General features: G+C 40.0%; 4 protein-coding genes across 5 annotated transcripts; all 4 read left to right on the top strand.

The window, feature by feature from the left end:
* The first annotated feature begins 14 nt into the window (after positions 1 to 14).
* LOC116260580 (uncharacterized) lies at positions 15 to 2,540 on the top strand. 2 transcript variants are annotated; one of them, XM_031639035.2, is made up of 3 exons: positions 15 to 245; positions 725 to 783; positions 2,092 to 2,540. In XM_031639035.2, the coding sequence occupies exons 1-3, from the start codon at positions 89 to 91 to the stop codon at positions 2,458 to 2,460; spliced, it is 585 nt and encodes a 194-aa protein (XP_031494895.2). In that variant the 5' UTR covers positions 15 to 88; the 3' UTR covers positions 2,461 to 2,540. The 2 variants fall into 2 exon arrangements, with proteins under 2 accessions (XP_031494895.2, XP_049935707.1); XM_050079750.1 differs by lacking the exon at positions 725 to 783.
* Positions 2,541 to 10,406: 7,866 nt separating this feature from the next.
* LOC126410377 (uncharacterized) lies at positions 10,407 to 12,830 on the top strand. The gene is made up of 3 exons (XM_050079605.1): positions 10,407 to 10,939; positions 11,928 to 11,992; positions 12,465 to 12,830. The coding sequence occupies exons 1-3, from the start codon at positions 10,441 to 10,443 to the stop codon at positions 12,828 to 12,830; spliced, it is 930 nt and encodes a 309-aa protein (XP_049935562.1). The 5' UTR covers positions 10,407 to 10,440.
* Positions 12,831 to 17,173: 4,343 nt separating this feature from the next.
* Positions 17,174 to 20,280, top strand: LOC126410405 (uncharacterized). Its single transcript, XM_050079721.1, has 3 exons — positions 17,174 to 17,771; positions 18,526 to 18,584; positions 19,749 to 20,280. The coding sequence occupies exons 1-3, from the start codon at positions 17,252 to 17,254 to the stop codon at positions 20,073 to 20,075; spliced, it is 906 nt and encodes a 301-aa protein (XP_049935678.1). The 5' UTR covers positions 17,174 to 17,251; the 3' UTR covers positions 20,076 to 20,280.
* Positions 20,281 to 23,364: 3,084 nt separating this feature from the next.
* On the top strand, positions 23,365 to 25,783 carry LOC116260579 (uncharacterized). The gene is made up of 3 exons (XM_031639034.1): positions 23,365 to 23,893; positions 24,629 to 24,669; positions 25,204 to 25,783. The coding sequence occupies exons 1-3, from the start codon at positions 23,392 to 23,394 to the stop codon at positions 25,522 to 25,524; spliced, it is 864 nt and encodes a 287-aa protein (XP_031494894.1). The 5' UTR covers positions 23,365 to 23,391; the 3' UTR covers positions 25,525 to 25,783.
* Positions 25,784 to 26,513: the final 730 nt, after the last annotated feature.

The following is a 26,513-nucleotide window of genomic DNA, read 5'->3' as shown; positions in this document are numbered from 1 at the left end:
TTGCGACATCTGCGGGGACAGCGGCAGCAGCGGCTTCATCTACCACTGCCAGAGTTGCAGCTTCGATGCCCACTTCTTGTGCCTTCACATGCCTCGGACGGCACTCAGCCGCGGCCACCAGCACCCCCTTCACCTCTTGTTCCGCCCACCTACCCAAGGCAGCACCTGCTGTGATCCTTGCCGCCTTCAGATACACCACTGCTGCTACAAGTGCAGCAAAAATTGCGACTTTGTTTTACACCCATGTAAGTATTTGGTATTTTTTCTACTGATATGCCATTTCTCATATTTTAATTTTGTTATCAAACATCTCAAATATGGACACTTTTCCTTGTTTGTTAAAAATTTTGGACACAAATTTTACCGACTGTTTTTACATTGATATTGTGCTTTTGGTGTACGTTCTGGAATCCATACTTTATGAAAAAACTAGTTCTCAGTTCAAAAATTTAGTTAAATTAACTGTAGAGTACTGTATGGTTTACATGTGAACATGTATTGAAGGCATAGAGAATTGTCTAAGCTTGTAAAATGTCCAAACGGTACTCCCTCTGATGATTTCAACTGATATTTCAATTTCGAGGTCTCAAAATCCCCCCTTCTCGTCAGTTAATTAGACCACTTGTTGACAGACTGACAGTTCAATTCTACAATTTTTTTTCTGGTCCAACTTCATTAAATTCAATATATATTGAGGAATGTGCATTACGTGGTTCCTTCGCAGGGTGCTTCACTAAGCAACTGGTAACCAACTCAGAGAGGAAATGGAGGAAAAGGGATATGGTATCTCTCTCTTTCGCCCCCTCCCCTCTATATACATACATACATATAACTTTGTTCACTAAATATATGAGTTACTTGGTCCGTTTGGTGGATAATCCACAAGATGTCAGGTATAAAGTAACTTGTTTGACATCAAAGTATAAGTTGATATATGTACAAAAGCAATGTGTATAAACAGCGGAAAATATGAGCTCTAATTGTATATAAGGAGACCATCTATAGTATTACTCATGCAAAAAAAAAAAAAAAAATCATTTTTTAAAGATTTAAAATACTAATTATTATTAACCTTTTTATTGATGAAACTAACATTTAAAATAGCACTTTATGAACCAGTAGTTAAGATGATTAGATTGCTGGGCGAAGCAGGTGCGGACAAATGTTAGCCACTGCCAACACCGACAAAAGTTGACTTTTTTGTGCATTGATACTCCCTTAATTTTTATTTATTTATATATAAGCACCCCTTAAAATTTAAAACTTAAATAATTCACACCCTTTATTTAAAACTTTTTGGCTCTGCCACACGGTTGGACGGCTCATAATTGATTACTATTTTAAGAGGCACAAGGGTGTCCGTTCCAGCTACTTTAGTTTAAGATTCGAATCACGTGTTAAGAAGGTAGAGGACAAATGTTATTTAAGCTTTTTTTTTTTTTTTCAAATTTATCCTGGAGTTAGATGAACATTGCCATCTCTTAACATTTTCATACTTTCAAGGGTTACAGGTCGTGGCGGGTACGTCAATAGTTCTAATTTGTGTCACCCGGCCGCCTTTGTCTTTTAAAAGCATGGTTAATGCTTCGAAGAAGAGTTAATAAGAAACAGACTTTGCATGTTGTTAACAACTAAAAGATTTAGAAAATCATCTTATGATTTTTTTTTATTAACTAGAAGAAAATTAAGTGTACTTTTAACGATAGGAAACAACTTGATGTGTTTTTATATATTACTGTCAATTCTCTACGTTTTGCAAACCTTCCTAAGTTTTAATCATGTGACGTTGCGACAATTCTAAACTAGACGTTGCATTAATTGATCAGTTTATTTGTGTGCAGTCTTGTAGATGAGATCCCATAAATAACCAAAATCCTGCAAGTAGAGACCCTTGAATCTTCAGTCCTTGTAAAGTCCTTGCTAGACATCTCAACATGATGAATGGATTCAATGAAAAGAAAACAACAAACAAAAACCAAATTTATAACGGCTGTCCCCCTTCCTGTTTGCGTCAGGAACTGAGGAGAGCGTGTTCCGCTTCTTGTTTGCGTCAGGAACTCAGGAAAGTGTGATTTTCTCGTGCAATTGCAGGCATGGGCAGTTACAAAATTGGTTGCAAGGAGAGCTTTCAAGCTCCTACCGTTGGATGATTTGGGTGAAGTGATGGACGGTTTACTCAACGGATCGGAGGACCTCCCTGACATCAACGACATCTTCCAGGCCCTCTTCTCCGGCAATACCGACGTCGCCGACGGCACCAACAGCTGTATCTTCGACGAGATTACCATCGACGACCTGCGTGACTGCTTCATTGGCAGTGACAATCCTTTGCAAGCGGAGTTTGTTTCCTTGTTTCATGCGCATTTGGAAGGGATGGCTGCGGGTGAGACATCTGCTTCCTCGAAACTCCTTTCAACCGACTCTAACAATGGCAGCACCAAGAAGGAACCAGCATCTTGAAAAAGGTTCCTTGCCTCTGGTATATTCTATATGTTGTCAGATTAAAGCCCCTCGTCGCCACCGCAGTTACATCTACTTGTTTGAGCTTCATTTTTCTTAGTTTGTTTCGTTTCATCGCCCGTACATCGGTTGTCTGCAAAACCCGCAATAAGAATTTGATGTGATTTGCCTTTTTCCCTCTCACCTCCTTCTGTCAATTAGGTGGAGATCCCACAATAGGCACCAACTCAGAAGTTTTATTGGGGTGGTGTGGTGTGATCTTCTGATGTTCACCTGAATAATTTAGAAAATAAGTATCTGAGCATCCTCTTCCAAAAGTTACCAAGAGCGTGGGTATCTGCAAATCATCCAATCGAAAGTTACCATGAGCGTGTATATTTCGCAAATAATCCCAATCGAGCATGCGGATGGAATCGTTTACCTGACAACATTTGTCATCTAATAAAGAAGTGTAGGATGTGACTCTAAATTCTAAAACGACTCTAAAACCCTCAAATATAATATTCTCAAGGCCAAGCCTAATGTATGGTCTATAATAAGAATGTTCAACTCAAGGCTCCTGTGGCCTAAGACCGTTTCAATTGGTGATTTATGACAAAAACGAAAAAAAGAAAGAAGAGAAGTTGGCCATATAAGTTCGATCGATTTAAAGATATCAACTATTTGAAAATAACATATTCATAAACCTACGAAGGGTATAGAACAAAATTGATGCATTAAAAATTAAACAAAAAGTACAAATAGTTGCCTAGCTTGTCAATTTTTTACTAGAACCACCCACTGTTTGGGCAATCATACATAGCCGCGTGAGCGTCCGAAATAATTCACAAACCAACAATTCCATTCTAATGTCTGAATAAAGAAAGCATAAGTTGTATTTAGAAGCTTTTTCACTCCTAAAAAGGAAAAAAAAAATCAACCACCTCCCCAAACTCTTTTTCTGTGTTCAGATCTAAAAGTTAAGTGCTTTGTTCTTCATTCTGCTGTTGTACGCCGTTTTCCACTCAGCATTTTGACCATCCATCTGAGTAATTTTTTTATCGTTACGCAGCTAGTTGCAAATATAATGAGGGTAAGTGTGTTGTTATTTTCCAAAAATGTATACTAACAAAAACCACATCGTGGTCAATGAACTATACATTTAAGCCCTCGGATTAGTACATACCAACAATTTTTTGGAGATTAGATATGAGTAGACGCGATGTTTTGATCAAAAACGAGGAAAATGGCCATTTTCCTTTCCATTTTTCTTGACAGCCGATGCGAAACCCCAGGTAGAGGGTGTTTAAATGGGTCATCTACACCGGACCGGTACAGATCTACACCGGTGATATTCAGACCGGCCCATTCTTGTAGTAGTGTTCTACCAACGATCTTTCGGAGATTAAATATGAGTACCGAATGTTGTGCAGTTTACTTGCATTAAACTATTGTGGGGAGGCAAACTATTCCAAAAATTCAAATAATTGATCTGTAACAATGATTTGTTATGTGAATAACATATATATATACCTTCAAAGCTCAGGTTTCTTGCATCAACTAATTTGGACGCACCAATGCTGACCATAAATATTTGTGAGTTTTCCATCCGAAGACAATCAAATTTGTGTCAGTAGCATGTGCATTGCATTGAACACAATTCGAATGAGGTGCCATTTTTTGACAACGATACACAATCATACAACAATGTTTCCACCGCCATAAGCGAATTTGAGGTTGCAGCGTAAGCAATTCTACTCAACATGGAAGCAACAATTTTTTGTGCATTACTATAACAACCCAACTCTGTGGAGATTATCAGAATAGCAAGTGTGTGGCCTGTTCATCAGGCAAGCATGCATATGGTTTGTCAGTATGTTACGGTTTGTTCAAAAAATATTTCCTATTGTTATAGTTCTGCCTTGCAAATATATTACTATTCACAGGACCGCGAATATGTAGCACAGCAAGAAATGCTATGTTGTCTTTGAGGGCAGAGGGCGGGTATCTACACGTGTATTGGTGCTAACGTACAATCTTTATGCCATTTACTAGCCATGAAGTAGTAGACAATTACCATCTAAAAAAGTATTTGAAGATGTAAAAAGAAAAGAAATGTAACTCGAAAAGGAGTTTTGCCATTACGTGATCGTTTGTTTGTGTGATTCTCTTTTTATCTTGGGTCGGTCCTGGAATTACAAATTTGAAACAAGAAACAGTCAGAACTTGACATTGCGTTGGTTGACATTTCGTGCCTTTGACATTGTCATACTGGTTATATGCTTCGGTATTAGCTTCTATTTTTAAATACATGTTATTTTCTATTGTATATATGGTTTGAATGTCGATATCGAAACCCGAATTTCTTGTCCATGTGATGTTATGCTTATGTGTTTGCTACATCTTATGCTTATGTGCTTATCTATATCTTATATGTTTTATGCTTATGTGGCTGATTTATGTGATGTTTGTTCCGGCATCAAGCTCCTATAGCCGTATTAACCACAGGTCGTCAGATGTTTGTTACAAATTCAGCTATTCCTCATGTAATAGCTATTAAGGTTAAATGTGGTAGAGTCATTCATTTTTTATTTTTTATTTTTACCTGTCCACTTCCCAGCTGAACCGTCCCTACGATAAAATTATTTACCAATAAATTTAATGGGATGACTGAGTCGTGAGGGTGACGGCCTAGTGATGAAGAAATTCACACGATGTTAGCCAAAAGGCCAGGAAAGGAAGGTATTAATGAAGAAGACCTTAGCGCTCCCGATAAATAGAGGAGCCAGTCTTGCATCTGATCCACCAGTTGAGCAGTACTGAGCTACATCCGTTGGAAGAGCTTGGGACCTTACTAAGTGGCTAGCGATGGCGTCCACGCTTCAGCACGGATCCCACGACCACCCACTGCAACATATGGAAACAATGGAGGCCAGCGTGAGGGCGGCAAATTGCGGTGCATGCGACCTCCCCTTCACATCGGGGAACGACCTTTTCGGTTGCCGCAGCTGCAGTTTCTTCCTCCACGGCTCCTGCACCCTTATGCCGGCGTCGTTTCCAGCGCACCCTGCGCACCAACAGCACCCGCTCCGCCTTCTTTATGCACCTGCCAACAGCGGCGGCTTTTTCGGTTGCGACATATGCGGGAACCGTGGCCAAGGGTTCAACTACCACTGCCAGACTTGCCAATTCAACGCCCATGTGCCATGCGTTAACCTGTCTCCCAAGGCACAAAGCCCAGCCCACCCGCACCGACTTCAGCTCCTGTTCAGCCCACCAGCCATGGGACCCACCTCCTGTGGCGTTTGCGGCCTTCAGATCCAATACTGTTGCTACAGCTGCAGCCGTTGCAGCTTTTTTCTACACCCACGTAAGTATGTGAAATCTGTTTTGAACAAGAGACTTGGAGTCAGGATAACCCCTCCCACTCTATGTTGACAAAGATTCATGCCCCGGGCAATGAGACTTTAGCTTTCTTAAATTAGTACGTCTTAACTCCCTCTTTCTGGTCATTGGATGTAATGAACTCATTTAACATGATTTACAGTGTTTATTGGCTCATACTTTCTTATTGTTCAATTTCATTGTACTCAAATATGAGTCCAAAACTTTAATCTATCTTATAACCTTTTAGTGAATTTGCATTATGTGGTTCCATGACAGAGTGCCTCAATAGACAACCCAAGACAGGATGCTCCAATAAGCAACAAGGCCCTGAACAGGGCTCCAATAACCAACGGGGTCCCACCAAACATAACAGAGAAAACTTAGTAAGACTCTCTCTCTTGCCTCTTTGTGTGTGTGTCTATATATATGTATAAGTTTCTGGTGGTGTGTATTTCAAAACATTCATGGGTGACTTTAGGCCTCTGAACCGTGATTGCCAAAAGGTAAGGTGTATACAACCAATAATTGCCAAGAACACACCATGGCAGAGAACAGAAGCGCTACGGACCAAAATACATGGCCTCTGGCTTTTATGTGCCTGAGACAGACGTTGCATCATTTACCCAGCCCATAACAGAGCCATTTGGCAGGTGAGAAGGGCCTCCCAACAACAAATCGAGTTCCAATGGTCGAGTCAGAAATTTTTGGTTAAAAGGTTCTACAAACTTAATTTCAAACTGAAGGAGCACTCTTTTATGTGAAAAACTAAAAAATAATGATGTTTCCATATGTAAATATGGTAAAATTTGAAGGGTGGTGTAGACAATTGCTCAATAACGTAACACCGCCACCATCCAGTTCCATCGTGCCAAATCTAGTGCTGCCCCTTACGTCTATTCACCAGCCCAGTAGGAGCCGAGCAGGGCTGGCTCAAACTTAGTTCGAGTCTCAAGCGGTCGAGCATCACCTTGGCGCAAGATGGAGTCAAGGTCAAGTTGACTAACTGGAGTACCATTCAGTGACTCAAGGTTAATAATACTCTAACTCGGCTAAGTCGGCTTACTTAGGCTGGAGCCAAGAATTGGCTTGAGCTTAGCCAAACTGCTTACTAAAAAATTCATTTTTGAACGTGAGTGAAAATGACCAAGCTTAAACTCGCCTTACCCTTGTTATCAAGGAGGAAAACCATTGGAGCCCTTTATTCCATGTGACAATGGTGATTTCTTCCACATATTCTCTTCACAAGCTTAATTGAGTTTACACATAGGTTTCTCCAGTTTTTGGCACTTCTAGAAAATGATAGGTAAAGGTTAAGACAACGGAATTAATGGTCGTAGACCTTCCTTTTGTGTTGGTGTGTGCGCGTGTGAGAGAGGAAGAGAGAGAGAGAGAGAGAGAGAGAGAGAACAAAACTTTATTACCAGTAACACGTCGCTGCCATTTTGGAATTGTTAGCTAAAACATAGTGCGGTTGACGCTTTGAAACCTCACCTCAAAGCTTGAGTTTTTTGAGATATGCAGAGGGACAAGGATTATTCTTAAGAGGTCATCCAAATACTTGGTTGAATAGTCGAACAGCAAGTTATTGGAGGCAATCACTGGCATATTTGCAAGCACTTAAGAACACCATGTTCTTGTTTAAAAAACATTACATGATCATTGATGTAGTTATATTCAATAACCGAATATTAGACATAATAACACGATATTGCTTGAAACACGAACACTGTATTTTTGGAACATACTCCATTATTATTCTCCTTGTCAAATATCTTCTCAGGGAATTGTCATTATGGGAGCCCTGGTGAGCGGTGCGGTCCAAGGAGTGGTTCGCAGCATTTTCGATGGTATAGGTATAGGTGAGTGGCTTGGCGATGTTGCCGGAGAAGATAACGACGTTCAAGATGGCGACGGCGTCGACGATGACGACAACGACGACGACTTCGGCGATGACATGAGCACCTTCGGCCAGCCGCCTGGCTTCGGCGGTTACGTTGATAGTGCCTCACATGCGGAGGCTAGATCTTTGGCTTTCGAGCATATGGCAAGAATGGGCGAGGGTGCCTGACCGACCTTTTTCCCTCAACTGTGTCGGTCTAATAAAGGAGCCTATAGTGCGCCGTGCCGTTTTAATTTGAATAAGTTGCCATGGCTACTGCTGATGTCTACTTGTTCGTGTGTAGTTTTCTGCGAGGTGTTGTAACGTATATGGATTTGATGTAATTTGCTTTTCTTATACATTCTCAATCTGAGTGATTAAGTGCTGGACATATCTTTGATAAATTTTATTGAAAGAAAAAAAAATTATACTCAGAAGATGGATTTTTTCTCTGCATGCAAACCCAACAATAACTAAGCCACATTGTTGGTTGAGTCCCAAGTACTCTTCACTCAATTTTTTTGGTTTTCAAATTAAGAACTTGCGTTGAAATTTTCTACATTGACAAAAAAAAGAATCTACGCCTTTTATATACACTACCAACATATATAAAGTCGTGTATAGGCAACAATAAACTGTAAGGCCAGCAGCATATACATTAGCCAATACTTAATAAGCAACATTATAGATAATAGCACAGTGTATGGCGAACCGGATAAACCGTCCGTGGATCAAGTCTCTACCTCAAATCAGGAAGGGAAAAATCACTAACACAAGAGGCAATTGTTATTAACTTAGGTTCTGTTTGATAGCCCTGGGTCTAAGATCCGGGGCTTATTTAAGGTGCTCATATTATAGATCCGTGAATCTTGACAACTGAGGGTTTTAAAAAGCATTGTTTGATGGCTTTTTTTTGCTCTTGGACGACCTTTTTCTTTTTTCTGGCGATATGCAAACACCACACGGATGACAGTATGTTTCTCTCTCACCATGCTGACGACACTGACTCTCTCTCTCACACACACACATGTCCGACAGTGCCAGCAAAGTCTAGGGTTTCCATAGCACTTTCGAGGGTTCCAGGGCTGAGGCTTTGAAAGCAGTAGCTCAAACCTTCGACGGCTGTAGGTGGGTTTCAGAACAATACCTGACTCCCTGACAAGCCATTGGAGGTTTATCCCGTTTGTGGAACCATCAAGGGTTTCTTCGGGATTCTCTGTATTTGTTGGCTTTCGAAGCGAAGGAGTCAATCTCTCTCTCTCTCTCTTCCTCTCTCTCTCTAGGATTTTATTTTTGGAGTTTAGGTGAAAGAAGTATTTTGTTTTAATTATACATTAGATAAAAAATATACTTATAGGTTGTTGCGAGTCATCGTCTTCAATTATAAAATATAATGATTCGGTTTATAACTATTTCCTAACACAATGTGAACGTAGTTCTTTGATTTCTTATTTGCTGCTGACTCCCATAAATCATGGCTCTTCGAAAGGACAATTCCAAGCGGACTCGAAAGCATCCCAGTGGACTCACTGAGTTGGCCACCAATGCTTTTTCTTTTTAGATGCTACAAAGTTTCATGCTTGTACGGGTGAACGGGTGAGGTCAATGTTAGGGGTGGGCATTGGGCTGGCTCAGTCCCACCTGGCCCAATGTTTGACCCATCAGGCCCGGCTGGACCCGGCCTGGCTCAACCCTGTTATAAAAAAAATTATTTTTAAAAAATAAAATAATTTTTTTAAATATAAATTATAATTTTCATAATAAAATATATATCATCAATAATAATAAATAATTTTAAAAATTAATCGAGCCAGCGGTGATCGATTTGTTTGTGTCCTTTTCTTTTGATCTTGGGCCTGTCCTGGAATTACAAATTTGAAAGAAGGAACAGTCAGAACTTGACATTGCGTTGGTCTGCGTTTCGTGCCTTTGACATTGTCATACTGGCTGAGACAGTCAGAACTTGACATTGCGTTGGTTGACATTTCGTGCCTTTGACATTGTCATACTCGCTATATGCTTTGGTATTAGCTTTTATTTTTAAATACATGTTCTTTTTATATTGTATATATGGTTTGAATGTCGATATAGAAAACCCAATTTGTTATGTCTGTGTGATGTTATTCTTATGTGTTTGGCTATATCTTATGCTTATATGATGTTATGCTTATACGCTTAGCTATATCTTATATCTTATGCTTATGTGAATGATTTATGTGATGTTTCCTCCTATAGCCGTATTAACCACAGGTCCTCGGATGTTTGTTAAAAAATCAGCTATTCTCCATGTAATAGCTATTAAGGTTAAACCCTCATTCTCATTTTTTTTTACCTGTTGACATGGTGTAATTCTCCACAATGTTGCGAACTTTTCTTTGAGTTTACACTTTTGTTTTTCTAGTCCACTATAACTATAATTTTAAATCAATTTGCAGATTGGTTGTGCGTAAATGCCAAGGAAGATGAACACATGTCAGGTGCATGTTTGGCCTTCATGCGGTCAATCATCATGACAAAGTCATTGTTTAATGACCAAGTCATGCGATATATATATATATATATATATATATCGCCAATCAATTACCGTACAATGGCCGCGACTTAGTCCTGTAAGAGATGTACTAGTCAATTCCTCGATAAATAGACGAGCCTTCTGACCCACCGGTTGTGAGCAACCACTTAGCTGCTTGCATTGGAATCGCAAAGGGTCGACTTCAGTAAGAAAGGGCAGTGAAATGGCGACCACGCTTCAGCACGTGTGCCACGTCCACCCGATGGGAATGCCGGACAGCGACGGGAAGGGAAGGAGTTGCGGTGCATGCGGCCGGCCCATCTTATCGGAGAACCTTTATGGGTGCCGCAGCTGCGCTTTCTTCCTCCACCGCTTCTGCGCCCTGCAGTACCCGTCATCGCTTGAGGGTCACCCCGCTCACCAACAGCACCCGCTCCACCTTCTTTCTGCACCCGCCCATCCCTCTGGCGCCTTCCGTTGCGACATCTGCGGGGACAGCGGCAGCAGCGGCTTCATCTACCACTGCCAGAGTTGCAACTTCGATGCCCACTTCTTGTGCCTTCACATGCCTCGGACGGCACGCAGCCGCGGCCGCCAGCACCCCCTTCGCCTCTTGTTCCGCCCACCTACCCAAGGCAGCATCTGCTGTGACGCTTGCCGCCTTCAGATACACCACTGCTGCTACAAGTGCAGCAAAAATTGCGACTTTGCTTTACACCGAGGTACGTTTTTGGGTCTTTTTTTTTTTTTTAATTATACGACATTTTTATTTTATGTCATGATTTTGTATAAGAGAAGGCATCTGCTGATCACCTCCCTCTCATAGAAAACTTTATCTTGTACTGCATGGTCTTTGTTGTTCGGGAAGCCATTCCTGCTGGTCTTATTAACATTTTGCTTGCGGAGGGACTATATTGCGATCGACCCTTGATTTTCCTGCAATACTTCGTTCATAGTTTTTTCTAGAAATTTTGGTACAGTTTTATATAATCAACACTTTATATAATCTCGAACGCAAATTTTACTTACTATATTTACTTTGAAATTATGCTTTCTAAGTATGTTCCCGAAGCCATAACCAGCTCTATCCCCAATAAATTGGAAAAGAAAATAAAGTTAACGGACACGGCCGGTTTTAAGAAAACTAGTTTCCAGTTCGGAAATTTTGTTGATGGTTTTCGTGCAATGTCTGCACTAGTTCCGCCTCCGATGATTTCAACTAATATTTCAATTGCATGCGATGGAACTTCTGGCCTGTCCCTCCAACTACCACGATGGGCGACCTACCCTCCGATTTTGAACAAACAAACGTTTCTACCTAATATTTTGAAAAAGGTTTTTAGTTTGGCAACGGCAAATATCTCGGAAAAATATTATTCACCCCTATAAAAAAATTGTGAAAATACAATTACTCCCCAAGGAAAAGTTTCGGACTCCGTTCGGTCCGGCCCTGAATCCTGCCACTTTTTCTTAACCAGCTGCATGCGCCTGGACAATGAAACTTTCAACTTTTTCAACTTGAAAGTCTTAAATTCCACTTTTTCTTTCTTCCTAAAGGCGGGGAGTGTAGCTCCCATAATGGAAATTCCTGTTCTCGTCAGTTTGGACCACTTGTTGACATGAATGCAGTTCAATGCTACAAACTAAAATTTCTTGTTCAATTTCATAAATTCAATATTGAGGCATTTGAATTACATGATTTATTCACAGGGTGCTTAGAAAAGCATGAGCAACCGGCAACCAAATCAAAGAAGAAATGGACGAAAGAGAAAATGGTATCTCTCTCTCTCTCTCTCTCTCTTTTGATACACATAGAGTTCAATGGTGGATGACTAAAATTTAAAATTGCAACTAAATTGTGTAAGCCACGGTTTATGGAACAGTGACGGTTTATGGTGCTTTTAAAGATAGGTGGTTCTTTTAGTGGCAAATTTTTAATGAGTAATCCAACAACTATCCGACACACGACAGCAAATATATATATATATATATATATATATACGGGCTTAAACGTTAAGACCATGCACAAAAAATCTCAAGTAGGCACCGTAACTCTCAAAATACGGGCTTATATTAATTTCTAAACTGCAAAAGCAAGTGTGACAATGAATTTGTTCGTCGTCCTAATACAAGTTAAGGCGGAAAAAAAAGCCTGAAAACTGACCGACTCCTGCAAGTGTTGAAAAGAAATCACGGATATAGCGAATTGAGAGGGTGATTATTGAAGTCTCGTGAAAACGCATGCAGTTATGGGAAGTTACAAAACGGGTTGCGAGGAAAGTCAGCGTGCACCTACTGCTTGACGCGTTCGGTGGCTGGGGTGAAGTGGTGGACGTCCTGTTCTTCGGACCCGAGGACCTCGCGTTCTTGTGCGACTGCTTCGACAACCTCCCCGTCGATACCATCTTCCCCGGCGGCAACGGCGACTTCAGCGGCCTCGACGTGGTTACCGTTGACGACCTACCTGACTGCATCGATGAAGCTGACGATAGTTTGCTGAGGAAGGCTGTCAAATTGCTTCGGAAGTATATGGCATCTTCCTCGGCCACCAAACCCCCATCAACCAGCTCTTCTAACATTGGCACTATCACCAAGGAACATGCACTTGAGTAAGTTGCCCTGCCGGCAGCATTGTCAAATTAATGAAGCCCGTCGTCGCCATTACAGTTGATACATCATTTTTGTAGTCCAAAGCCCTAGTGGATTGGCTATCATTTGGAGAACAAATAGAATAATAATTGGCAAAATTTTCCTACATTTAAGTCATGCGACGTGACTAAAATTGGAAAACTAAATGTTTGCAGTCTGTCAAAATTGTGCAAGTAGAGACCCTCGAATTTTCACTCCCTGTGAATCACAAGATGGTTTTCGAGCTCAACTTGTGAACCGCATAGATCACATCTTCATGATTATGAAAAAAGATAGTAACAGATTTGATTAGTCGATTGTAACGGCTTCCCTGATAATTTCACCTTTTTGTGGATGTGTCGATGATTTCACGATGATAAATAACTTTTACAACGTCAGGATAAGGTAGCCAAGGCAGGCTTAGAAAAATGACTACGTTTTTAATAAATTACCCGGCATCTATGTCATAAAAAAAAATGATTGCAAGTAAGGCTGGACATCGGGTCGAGCCGAGCCGAGCTGGGATGAGACTCGACAAAGTCGGGCTTGAGCTGAACTAAAGCCTTTAGCGGCAGCCCAAGCTCGGCTTGCTTAGTTATTGGGTTAGACTCGACCAAACTTAATTCATACCCATCGGGTATTCTGTTTGATGTCTACCTTTATTTAAAACTCCTAAGATTTCATTTTTTAATATCTCAGAAACACTGTATCAAATGTTTTTAAGAGAGAAATTAGTAGCACACAAAAAATTTTAAGGAAGCCATTGGCGATGCACCAAAAGTTTGTATGTTAGACCATCAACTCAATTCATACCCATCGCGTACCCAGTTTGAGGTCTACCCTTATTTGAAAGTCCTAACATTTCACTTTTTAATATCTCATAAACACTGTATCAAGCGTTTTTAAGAGAGAAATTAGTAGCACAAAAAAATTTTTGAGGGAGATATTGGCGATGCACCAAAAGTTTGTATGTCCGCATCACATCAATATATATATATATATATATATATATATATATATATATATAGAGAGAGAGAGAGAGAATAGAAAAATAAAATAAAAAATGTGAAATAATGAAATTTAAATACATATATCAGGCCGGGTCGGGCCTCCAATACCCATTCCATCACAGGTGATGGGCCCATTGCCCATCCTTAGTTGCAGAAAAAGCTCCCGTTTGGACTATTTGGGTCGAGTTGTGTGCATGTATGTAGGGGAACAAAATAGGTTTGAGCTATTTTTAAAAACTTTTATAAAAAAATATACAACTTTTTCATAATTTCTTTTTGTCCTCCTAAAAGTTCATTTTCATTTTCTTCAGACATAGCAACCTGAATGTCCAAAATAAATCACGAACAAGCGATTCCATCCTAATTTCTGAACAGGGCAAGCTTAAGTTGGATTTAGGAGTTGTCTCACTCCTAAAAAATAAAAAATGTCCAACAAAAACAGAAACCGGTGATTCACGTTAAGAACGAGCCACCGACTGCCCCAACCTCTTTCTCTCTTTCGCTCCATAGGTCTGTTGCTTTTTAAATGATTTCTTATCTTTCAATACTAAAAAACTCTTTACGCTATACTTCAACGTATTCCTGTCAGCATTTAGACCAAAGTACTAGTCCGAATATGCCTCTGAGAATTTTTTTTTATCATTATGCCGCTGTTGTAAACACGGTATGGGGTTAAATGTGTTCCTCTTTTTCAAACAATCAAGGCAACATAAACTTGTCAATGAGCTACTCGGTGCAGGCAAGCCACTTGGATTAGCATCAAACAACGATTTTTTTTTTTTTGGAGTTTAAATAGGAGTACCGAATGAAGTGTACTTAAATTAAATTAATTTGGAATGTTAAATTATTTCAAAAATTCATGTCGTTGATCTGCAATTAGGATATGAATAACATAAATGGACATTCAAAGCTCTGGTTCAAGACCACTGACCAGAAGATCCGCCATTCTTGTATCAGCTTATTTGGAGGCATCAATAGGATTTGGGTAAGGATTAGGAACAGTTTAGTAAAATTGTACAACATAGCTTCAAAAAAAAAAAAAAAAAAACCTTACGTACATGCCCAAATAAAATGATCAATGATTCAATGAATATACTTGTCAACTTCACAGGCCGAAGGCTCCATTTGCTCGTCCTCGTTCTCGACAGCGCTCTGTGTAATTTTAGAAATAAAATTCTCATTTTTTTATAAAATGAAAATAAGTTGTCAAAAAAAAAAAGGATTCCAGAATTATAGGCTAATTAATAAATCAAAAGTCAAGAATTGTGATTCTACCCTAAAGAATGGAGTTATGATTCGAGAGTTTTAGAATTTTTTTTCATCTCTTTAGAATACATGTCATGAAGGTTTTAATTCATCAATTCTAAAATTTTAATTTTTAGTTTTGTCAATCAAACATGTCATTTTCAATTTTAGAATCAAAATTTAAGTCTATCAAATCAAATTTCATTGATTTTTGTTTTGGTTTTTTTGTTCATTTTATACCTTCATGACATGTATTCTTAAATTTCAGCCTTATCTCTTCGTTTTGGAATTTTGTTGTTGTGGTTGTCAAACTTTTGTTCATGCTGGCCTACGAAGCTTGTTAGTTTCTTTGAAGTTAACAAAAAATGTTTTCTCATTATTCCATCTTTTATACGAGTTGTGATGGCCTCGCAAGCCTTAGCCTGCTCGGGTTTTGTGGCTAGAAAAGGGTATCGCAAGTCTCATTAATCGAAGTTGAATACCTCAATTTTGATGCTCCTCATGCTCTTTTTTGTGACTTAAAATGAGCACCAACTGTCATGCGCAAAATGGTAATAGTTAGCTCTCACCCGTTAACAGAGTTTCCAATTGCCCTAGTCATAAAACACCGAAGAACAAGAAGGTTGGAAGAAAGAAAGAGCAGCTGTAGAGCTCGTGGGTTGACGTTGAACAGGTGTAAATAAATGAAATGAGAAGAACAAAGGAGAAGTGAATATATGTCCTTCCTGCATCGCTTTTTGCTTCTACCTCCCGTTCGATATTTTCACGATGCCAATATGTATTGTAGGCTTCGAAATTTTTTGGATGGATGGACATTCAAAGAAATCAAATCAGTGCTTTGAATACATTATACATGTGTTTACTTTTTTATTAAATATACAAATTACACAATGAAGATGGAACTCAAGTGAAAATTTCATTTGATTAAAAAATAAAAAAATTTTCCAAAGTGATTGGGTTCGAGAGTTTCAGAACACGTCGACTTATCCCAAAGATTGTGAAATGGATCATACAATTACTTGCCCGCATACTTGTGAGCTCTCACCAGATTTCGTGCGTCATACATCTGCGTCTGTACAATTTATTTATTTATTCATTAAAAGATTTGAAAGATTCTGGCTCGGCACCAACACAAATTTCTTGTAGAAATAAAAGATTTTCAAGTTACAGACTTTCTAACTTAAAGTGACTTTGATGCCGACGCTTTTTTTTTTATGTTTATAGAATTGCTTGCTGAAATCTCTGTTATGAACGTGTATAAATACGTGATTGAGTGATCTAGAGAATGAGAGAACAGAGGGAGCTTGACTTGATTCCCGTGCCCTTCAATCCTCCTTTGTTTGGACAATAAATATGTGGTCCGTTTAATCACCGAATTATTGTGGATCTTATTGGTCTTCTTCATTTGGAAAATAGTTATGCGGTCCATTTAATCCAAAAGCGTCAAAGACGTCGAGAAATATTGCATCAAGAGTTTGAATGAGTCCATGCGAAAGCTGCTTATATAACATGATATTCTAAGATCATAGAATTTAAGGACCCTGTCTGCGTTGCCAGTTGGATGCAAGTTCAGATTCCTAATTCTGCTCCTGAATGCTGATCCGTGCCATGCTGAACTGGCGGCCCCTGTGTGGCTGTGCTTCAACGATGGATGCCTCTTCGCCGGACGATCTTTACCGGCAAGTCTGCCGTGAGCCCTCCAGGCCTGTTTTCATTGTTGAAGATGGCGACGTGGATGTGGATGGTGATGCTGGCGTTCTGTCATTTATGAAGATGGGGACTGAGCGCAGGCTCTCTCCCCTTTAGTCAAGAACAATTGGAAATTCTTAAAATTCACATACTGCCGTAAAAATATGTGTTGTCTTTTTCTATAAGCGTTTATAGGTCGTTTGGCAAATGGAGACCCTAAAATTTAAAATCTTTCAAATACATTTATAAAATAATTACAGAGTATTTTAAGAGCCAAGCAACCTCTTATCGTGCTTGGCCACTCCAGCTAGACGGTCCACATGTATTATGTAATAGGAATTGCTGTTTGGACGACCAAGTCTTTGAAGATGTGATGAAGAAGAAGCCTGCTCTCCCAATAAATAAAGAAGCAGCTGGGCATCTGATTCACCATTTGAGCACTGAGCTTCGACCTCACTTATCATGCAGGCTATGGCGACCACCCTTCGGCACGGTGCCCACGTCCACCCGCTGCAACTGATGGGAAAGTCGGAAACCAACGGGTTGGCGTCAAGTTGCGGCGGTTGCGGCCTGCCCTTCAGACCGGGGAGCGTCCTTTACGGCTGCCGCAGTTGCTGTTTCTTCCTCCACCGCGGCTGCGCCCTGCTGTTGCCGTCGCTTGAAGGCCACGCTGCGCACCGCCACCACTCACTTTACCTTGTTTATGCACCGCCCGCAAGCAGCAGAGGCGCGCTTGCCTGCAACATATGCGGGAACGCCGTTAGCCAGTTCAACTACAACTGCCACAGTTGCAACTTCCACGCCCACCCCTTCTGCCTTCAGATGCCTCAGGTGGTCCGCTGCCCTGCCCACCATCACCCTCTACACCTCTCGTACAGCCCACCTTCGGAGAGAAGCACTTACTGTGACGTTTGTCGCCTTCAGATACACTATTGCTGCTACAGCTGCAGCTGCAAAACTTGCGTCTTTGATCTGCACCCAGGTGAGTATGGCTTTGGAATCAATATTAGTTATATGCCATTTTTTCTGAATTTTTTGTAGCGTATATTTATGACTGTATACAAGGGGGGCCACCCACAAAGCACCTAATCTATATAATCTTAAACACAAATCTAGATGCGCCTGGCATTTTTATATTTATTTTCTGGTTTGTAATTGTTTTGTAAAATACATATTTGGTCGCTCCTGTTTTTCCGAAGGTTTCTTGAGTTCTTGAAATTCTCCTAGTTCTTGAAATTGAAACAAGTAAAACATAAGTTTTCTATGTTGTTTGAAGTCATGATGAACTAAACCAATGATAATTAAGTACTGAGAAGGGACCTTCCTTTTTCAAGAAAGCAAAAAGTAAAAACAACATTTTTCTGAAAGGATGCACGGTCCCCATTTTCTACGAATGATTTTTGTCCATTCCAAGAAACTGAAAAGAAAAAAAATCATCAGATGGATTTATGAAAAAACCAGTCTAGTGATTAGAAATTTCATTAAATTAAATGTAGAGTACTGTCTAGTTGACATGTTCACATGTGTAATGATATAGGTGCTCTGGTCTGCCCCTCCATCTACCACTAAGGTCTATATATATTAATCTTCAATTCAGACCACCTATGTCAGTCCTTTAATTTTTAAATATCAGTAAAACCTAGCTCATCTCCACATTCAATTTCATTAAATTTATATTTGAATTTAATCCAACCCGTTGGTGTTGAGCTAATTTGCCCTACTTGGTTTCATTGCAGACTGCACGACTAAGCAACTGGCCTACCCGGGAAGAAAGAAAGGGTATAAAAGAGAAAAAGTATATATCTCTCTCCCTCTCTTTCTCTCTCTCTCTCTAAGCATGTTTTTCTTTCCAACAAGTTGCCTATCTCTGACCCCACGAATACCATTAATTTGGCTGAAACCAGGAGTAAGTGTGGCCTTGTATGGGCGGTTACTCACAAAAATTGATTATTTTTAAGTGCATACCTCTGAGCTATTTTGTTCACTTATATATTTTTAAGCCTTAAAATCTAAAACTTGAGTACTACTGACTCAACCTGGTTATTGCACAAAATGTCATGCACTCAACAGGGTTAATGACAAAAATGCTTTTATTTTGATAAAAGAAATTCCTGTAAAGACAGAAAAGGGAATCGAAAAAGTGAAAAGACTTAAAAGGATGTTTTTTTTTCAACAATATCCGCCCTTTTGTTGGCATATGTTTGTTGTGTGCAGGGGGTGGTGGACGCAATTTTCTTTACGCCCATAAAAGCCTCTTCTTGGTGGGTTCGGTGACTTGTTTTTTAGAGTCACTCGCCATTTAATTTGTGCCATCTGATTCAACATGATGAACAATTAAGAATAAAATAAGGAAAAAAGAATGATGGATATTTGTGTCGTTTAATATTGATTTACACTTTTTATTTTTACTCTTATATATATAAAAGCCTCTTCTTTGGTGTGTTCGGTGCATTACCAAAACGGGGAAATAACCCATCTGTTTTGGTTTTGTTTTGTTGTTTTATCTCAAGAGATTCTTCTTTACTTGGTCCAGTTGTCCAACCCCTATTGTTTGGAGGCCCTTACTATTACACGGTTTAAGAAAGCTATGTATTTGATTCGAGAAACATGCTTTATGTGATTATGGATATTGCTCTTCCATTTAACATTCAAATGCTATAATGATAATCATAATGTTTCTTGAAACAAGCATGTAGTACCTTAGAAACATGCGTTTCCAAGACCAAATACTTTTGAGCTTGTCAAAAACCTTTTTAGAATAACTTGGTTGATAAACTTGGTATCGTAACAAAAAAAAAAAAAGGAAATGGGCCCTATGGCAGTGGGAGACCTATGAAAAGGAAGCTGGTTATATGCATCACCAAAATTTTTAGCAATGTCCAGCTCTTGTAAAAATACTTATAATGCAGATAGTCGAACACAATGTCCCCACGGAAATGATTTTCTCAATGAACTGCAGGTAAAGAAAGTCTTTGAACTCACCGCAGGAATCGTCACGAAAACTCTATTCGGTCAAGTAGTGCTTGGGACTATTGGTTTGGATGGGGCAATGGACATCCTGGACTACACAGATGTTGATAACGATGATGAAGATGGCGGCGACGTTCCCGATATTGGCGGTGACTTTCCCGATGGCAACGACGACTTCAGCGTCAACATGGACACCTTCTACGACCTCCCTGCTTCTGATGGTACTGTCGACGATGCCTTACAGGAGGAGACTAGCTGCTTGCTTCTGTCGCATGTGGAAGGGATGGACGCGGGTACTGGGACAAGTTCCACCTAACCCCCTTCAACCTGCAGCGATGGTAATGGCAGTATCATGAAGGAACCAGAAGTCTCCGATTTGAATAAGTTGCTACGTCCGAAGTATTATCATATCGAAGCGGTTAGCGTCTGTAGTAGTCTCAGGTTGAAACCCATCGTCGCCTGTACTACAACTAGTTATCACTGCTTGTTTATGCTTAATGTTTCTTTCGGTTCATCGTCAATATGTCTTGCTGGTACAATTGTTTATGTTTTTGAATTCGATGTGATTTCCAATAGGTCGGAATTCTATGCTAAAAGGATAAGTTATTTTCTTTTCAGTCATCCATTAGTAGGAAGCTCTTATAGATGAGCTAAGTGACATTCGATAGCTACAATCACCATTCAATTTTGTTTTGATTTTTATATTTTATATATATATATATATATATATATCACCATTCGATTTTTTTCTCTTTTTGTCTTTTATATATATATATATATATATATATATATACACACACACTACAAATTAAAGCAAATGGATCCTTCATTGATTTAGGGATAAGCAATATATTCTATCGAATAAGATAGCGATGAAAGAAGAAAATAGCTAATCTAATTGACAACCTACCGTATCAAAGCAAGAGCTCATAAACGAGATACACCTTTCAAAAACACAAACTGCTGGTCCATGGAAAAACGTGATATCCGGAACATAATCACATCAGTTGTTTACAAACTTTTTGAACTTGACGCGCAAGGTCAAGGCGCGGCCGCCAAGTACCAGCCTGCGCACATCATTCAGGGCAAGATAAACCCCAAGGTTCTGGCACCGAACCCAGCTGGTCTTGCAGAAACTAGAACAGAAAACCAGTTTGTAGTGGTCACCTACCTCCTCCATCCTGAAACAATTCCTCAGTGTGGCCCGACTACAACCCCGCCGTACCTCACAATCCTCTGACGCGTCTTCTTGTCGACGCAGGGAAGAGAATGGGGTTTGATTTTTATGTTATTCAATTATCGAGCTTCATGGCTCTTTGGTATGACCTTTTTTTTCTGTCAACTAGAATAGGGTTAGTTTTCCTTCCAGTGTCAAGAGCGTGTATAAATATGTGACTGAATGGTAGAACAACATCTAAAAGCATCCAATACGTTTGAAATGCATCAAGGGTTTGGACGAATCTATGGTAAAACATGAGCTTTTCTTGAATAAAATGAAGAAGGAACTGCCAAAAAGAGAGCTCAAAGGTCTGCATGCATGTTCATCCAATAAGTTCTCCTGGTTTCACCGGTATAGTCTTTTGCTGACGGGAATTTTACAGACTAATTCAATTGCCAATGGCATTTTGAGATATTTAGCGACGGCCAACACCGTTGGCAAAAACTAAGATCATTGTGACTTTCAATTGGAACAAGTTCATTATTTTGTTACTTTAACCCCAGTGCGGAGTGTATGTGTAGCAATTTTCTCATACAATCCCACTAATTGTAGTTATTTTTATATTGGTAGTTTCTATTAATATAATGTGTCCTTTTATTATGTTTAAAACTTTTTAATGAGTGCCCTTTCACAAAAATATTTTTTATTCTGCCCCTGCTTTAACCATGGTAATTAACAGTGGAAGGCCACATGCATCTAGTCATTCAATTGAAGAGTCAATTTGGATTAATGGCTGAACACTGAAGTAATGAAAGGTAAGCGAGCAGATTTATCACAGCAACGTTAAGGATCCGGCGACTACCAATCCTTTATCTGGGAAAAAGTTTAAAAAAGAAAAAAAAAAGTAGAAGAAGAAGAAGAAGAGAGAGAGAGAGAGAGAGAGAGAGAATCTAACAAAAAAAGTTTGGTTCAGTTTGTATATTGTGATTTCCGTCGTCTTCCAATATCATAATAGTAATGCTTCTGATGTAAGGACATGTCTATTGAAGTCCAGGATATAGAGTTTCAGTTGGCGTCTGATAAAGTATGCGTTTACTCAGAAAAGAAAATTGAAAAAGGGCCTCGTGGATAACAAGTTTGACAAGACGTTAACTATTTTTAAGATAGCCAAAATATCTTGGGAAGATAAAAAAAGATACTGAGACAAGAACTTCCTAGGACTTGACCTTACGTTCTTTTTTACAGAAACCACCTATTATTCGGCAAATTCGGTACAGCCCCATGAATTAAACGAAAACAGTTTATTTAAGTTTAAACGAAACCTCTCCCTCTCTTGGTTCCAGCCCTAGAAGTTAAATTATTTTGTTTTTGAGGAGAGCATTTTATCTTTTTAAGAGGAACAAAGTCTTCGTCACGACTTCAATGTCTTGTCTCAGCGTTCACACAAAGCATATGACTGTGAGTGACTACATTGAATCAGCGAATGTTCGTGTTTCTTTTAACATTGAGCAGCTATTTGTAAATACAATGGAGGCTAGGCCGGTAGGCGTTTTTTTATAAAATTTTCAAACGAAAAAATACGTAAGTGGATCTGAATTGGATATCCACGAGAGAGACCATCCTATTTGCAAAACTTTCTCAAAATCTATGTTACACCTTCTTTTGATGACACAGATGCAGTCTATATCACCTGAAATCGACGGCAAGCTTCATATTCAAATTGGAAATGAAACGTACGCTTCTTAAAATCGGGGGACCTAATTTATTTCTTAACTAACCAATCCATAATATTGATGTTCATACAAAAATCGATTTGATAAGTGCATTATAATTGGGGAAACTATGGGAAAATGTTGAAATTCATATTGGTGACTTGCAATTATCCAATTTAGTAGATCAAATTTTCCGCCAATAGCTTAACTAAAATTAATGCTGAAATATCTGCATTGTCAACAGTGGGTGGAGGCCACGATTTATCATCAGTCGTCACCCAAAACGATGTGGGCAGCAGCATGCTGGTGTGTTAATGGTAAGATGGGGAGCAGAACCCGACTGAAGATTTTAGAAAAGTCCAGTAAACGTGTACTGTGTGGGCCATTGCCCACACTAGCCCACAGAATTTCCTCATGAATAGACATAGCTCGTAGGATGCAGAGTGTCGTAACACACCTCATTCCATTTTTTTCTCGATAATTAAAATCTCGTTTTCAGACTTGAGAGAGCAATTGACAGAAAACTAGCCACCTGCGGCACCGGCGTCGGTCATCGCTCTCCTACCTTCCAAGGTCAACTGGCGCGCCAACTGAATATGATATAGAGTGCGAATAATCAGTCGCTGGTTCACAAGAAGACCTTGAATATTCTGCACACGTTCGAGAACTTACAATGTCTCGAATATATAGAGGAGCAGCCGGTAAGCTGCTTTCGAAGAGCTTCGAATTGCAAAAGGACCTTACTAAGAGGTTTGTTAGCTATGGCGGCCAGGCTTCAGCACGGCTCCCACGCCCACCCGCTGCAACAGATGGGAATATCGGAGACCAACGGAACGGCAACTAGTTGCCGTGCATGCGGCCTGCCCTTTGCATCGGAGCTCGTCCTTTTCGGCTGCCGCAACTGTGGCTTTTTCCTCCACCGCTTCTGCGCCCTGCAGCCGCCGTCGCTTCCGGGCGATCCTGCTTACCACCAGCACCAGCTCCGCCTTCTTTATGCACCTGCCTACCCGTCCGGCTCCTTCCGTTGCGACATCTGCAGGAAGGTTGGCAGCGCGCTCAACTACCACTGCCGGAGTTGCAACTTCGACGCCCATCCCCTGTGCGCAAACCTGCCTCGGACGGCCCATTACCCCGGCCACGAGCACCCTCTGCGTTTCTTGTTCAAACCAACTGCCGCGGGAAGCACTCGCTGTGACGTTTGCGGCAGTCAGGTGCACCATTGTTGCTACGAGTGCAGCAGTTGCAACTTCGTTTTACACCCATGTAAGTATATGGGATCCTTTTTAATTATATGCCATTTTTTATTCATGTTCTACGTACGTATGATTAAGGGAAAGCAACTGCTCATCACCTCCTTCTTGTAGAAGCTTTATCTTTTACTGTGTAGTTTTTGTTGTTCGAAACTATTGGCTTTATCAAGATTTAGCTTTCGGTGGGAGAGGGACTATAGTCCGCTAGACCTTTGATTTTACCCACAAAAGTTAATACACAATTCTTTAAACTTTTGTCAAAAACATCTTCAAGTTTGATCGACACTTTGCCATGCATCGTGCGTCAAAGAACCTATTTCGTGTAGTTGTTTTTACATTTATGTATCGTGTTTTTTATGTTCTAAGTTATATATTTGCTTGCCGCTGTTTCTCCAAAAGTTTCCTTGGAAAATTTTCAAGATGTCATGCTACTTAACTTACGTAAGACATTTCCTGGATGATTACCGTGGGAACGTTTTCCTTTTCTCATAACAAGTTAATTGTGTCAGAACAACCGTGCCACTTCTGCTAACAAACAAGTACCCAATCATTGAAAAAATATTTAATCTTCTTCATTTTGAAGATCTTAAATACCTCTTTTGCAGGGACTTCGATAGAACTGCTGTCAACGTGACTGACCCTGTTCTTTGACGGATAATTTCTTCTTATTCATTTTGATTAAGTTCAAATTTAACTTTCTTTAATCCATTGCTTTGAAATCAATTAGCATCATGTGGTTCCTTGACAGGGTGCTTAAGGAAGCGACTGCCAAAGAAGAAAACTTCCAAGGCAAGATCTCTCTCTCTCTCTCTCTCTCTCTCTCTCTCTCTCTTTATCTGTGCAGTGCCCGATGGATCAATTCAATTGATGATTGACGAGACCGTCTCCACAAATATTCATACTTGCGAAAAGTCCATTCCCTCTGACAGTTATGTTTTTGACCGGGGAAGATACTACCCTGTGTAATTGAATTGAGTTTTACAACTTCCCTTCCGTTTTGGTGTTGAACTCTTGGAAGAAGACGTCGTGGATCGGAACAGATAGCCCTTCGAGCTACCTGGCACATCCCATTCCGATCCACATGGTTTCCGGTAGTTTTCGCTCTAATAGCTAGCTCTGAATAAATCAAATACATGAAAGACGAAGGCTTCTTATTACATAACAACCAAAGATTTTGAAAGAAAATGTAACGGAAGCTTTTAGAAGAAAAGGTAGGAGTACAGTCAAGCGATTGGTGGGTTAGTTCTACAACAGTGAGAGACAGGAGAACCATTGGACCTGATATCCAACAGACAAGTGATTTTCTCAACGAACTGCATGCAGGCGAAGGAATTTGGAAAACGCGTCTTAGTAGCCGCTGCAGCGCACGTAGTGTTGGCCCTTCTTGGTTTGGGTGGAGGATCGTTCCTTGAGGATTCCGGCGACACCGACGTTCCCGATCAAGATGACGATCTCGACGACACCGACGGTGGAGACGAGGACGTCGACGACATGGACGGCGACTACTTCGGCGTCGACATGGATACCTTTGACGACCTGCCTGGTCTTGACGGCGTCGACGACCCATTGCAGGCAGAGGCAGTCTCCTTGCTTCTAACACATATGGAAGGTATGGCCTTTGATGAAGCATCTTCTACCTCTTAAGCGCCTTTTATTCCTCTAGCAATGTCAGTATACTGACTGGACATGACGATGTGCGTCTTGAATAAGTTGCCATGGCAACTGTTATATGTATCCGCAGATTGTACCCCGTCTTGACCACCACAGTGACATCATTACTTCTTTCTACAAAATGTTTCTTCCTTCGTTTCGTCCCAATATATATGTCTGCTGGTGTTATCATGTATCTGAATTTGCAAGACAAAATGTAATTTATTAGAAGCTTTACGTTGTACTGACTCAAACCCATATTTGATCGCTGTTGTTTCTGTAGAGAATTATTGAAAAAAGTGACAAGGTATCACGAAATTGAACACCTGAATAACGTTGTTCTGGATTATTGTCGTTGGAGTATTGAAGGGGCCCAGCCAAACTGACGGTAGGCACGTGCAACCGGCTCTGCTGTTGGATTTTCCAAAACCTTTAAAAAATATTCAGTTATTTTGAAACTATATATATATATATATATATATATATATATATATATATATATACACACACACACACACACATATATATATATATATATCTTAACAATTTAAAGTTAGTCCTCCTTAAATTTTATAAAATAGGAGGTGCCCTGTGAAATTTGTTTTCTCTCTCTAAAAAACAACAAACTCGATAAGTGTCTACGTGTGAGTTGAAAAATTGCAAGAGCCACCATGGACTTTAGTTTCATGCCTCTCTATAGTTATTGTTTCCGTGCATGACAGGCGATGATAGTGGGGGAGACTGTAGAATGGGAGCCCCCACGAAAGGAAAAAGTCAGATATCATGCTTAGGAACTTGTGAGGCAGTTATGGGTAGAGATTCCTCTAAAGGGAATCTTAGTTTCTCTAAGAAATCAAACAACAAAATATATTAGGGAAACTACAAGCTGTATTATCGAGATATTGAAAGGATTAAAAGATTTATAAATGGCATTACGCAAAATGAACGGCAGGTCTAGGAAGTTAAGTTACCTCTCAACTGCT

The sequence above is a fragment of the Nymphaea colorata genome, chromosome 9 (genome assembly GCF_008831285.2).
Source record: "Nymphaea colorata isolate Beijing-Zhang1983 chromosome 9, ASM883128v2, whole genome shotgun sequence".
NCBI classification, from domain to species: domain Eukaryota; kingdom Viridiplantae; phylum Streptophyta; class Magnoliopsida; order Nymphaeales; family Nymphaeaceae; genus Nymphaea; species Nymphaea colorata.
Note: the sequence above shows the minus strand (reverse complement) of the source record. Positions and strands in the feature narration are given on the sequence as shown.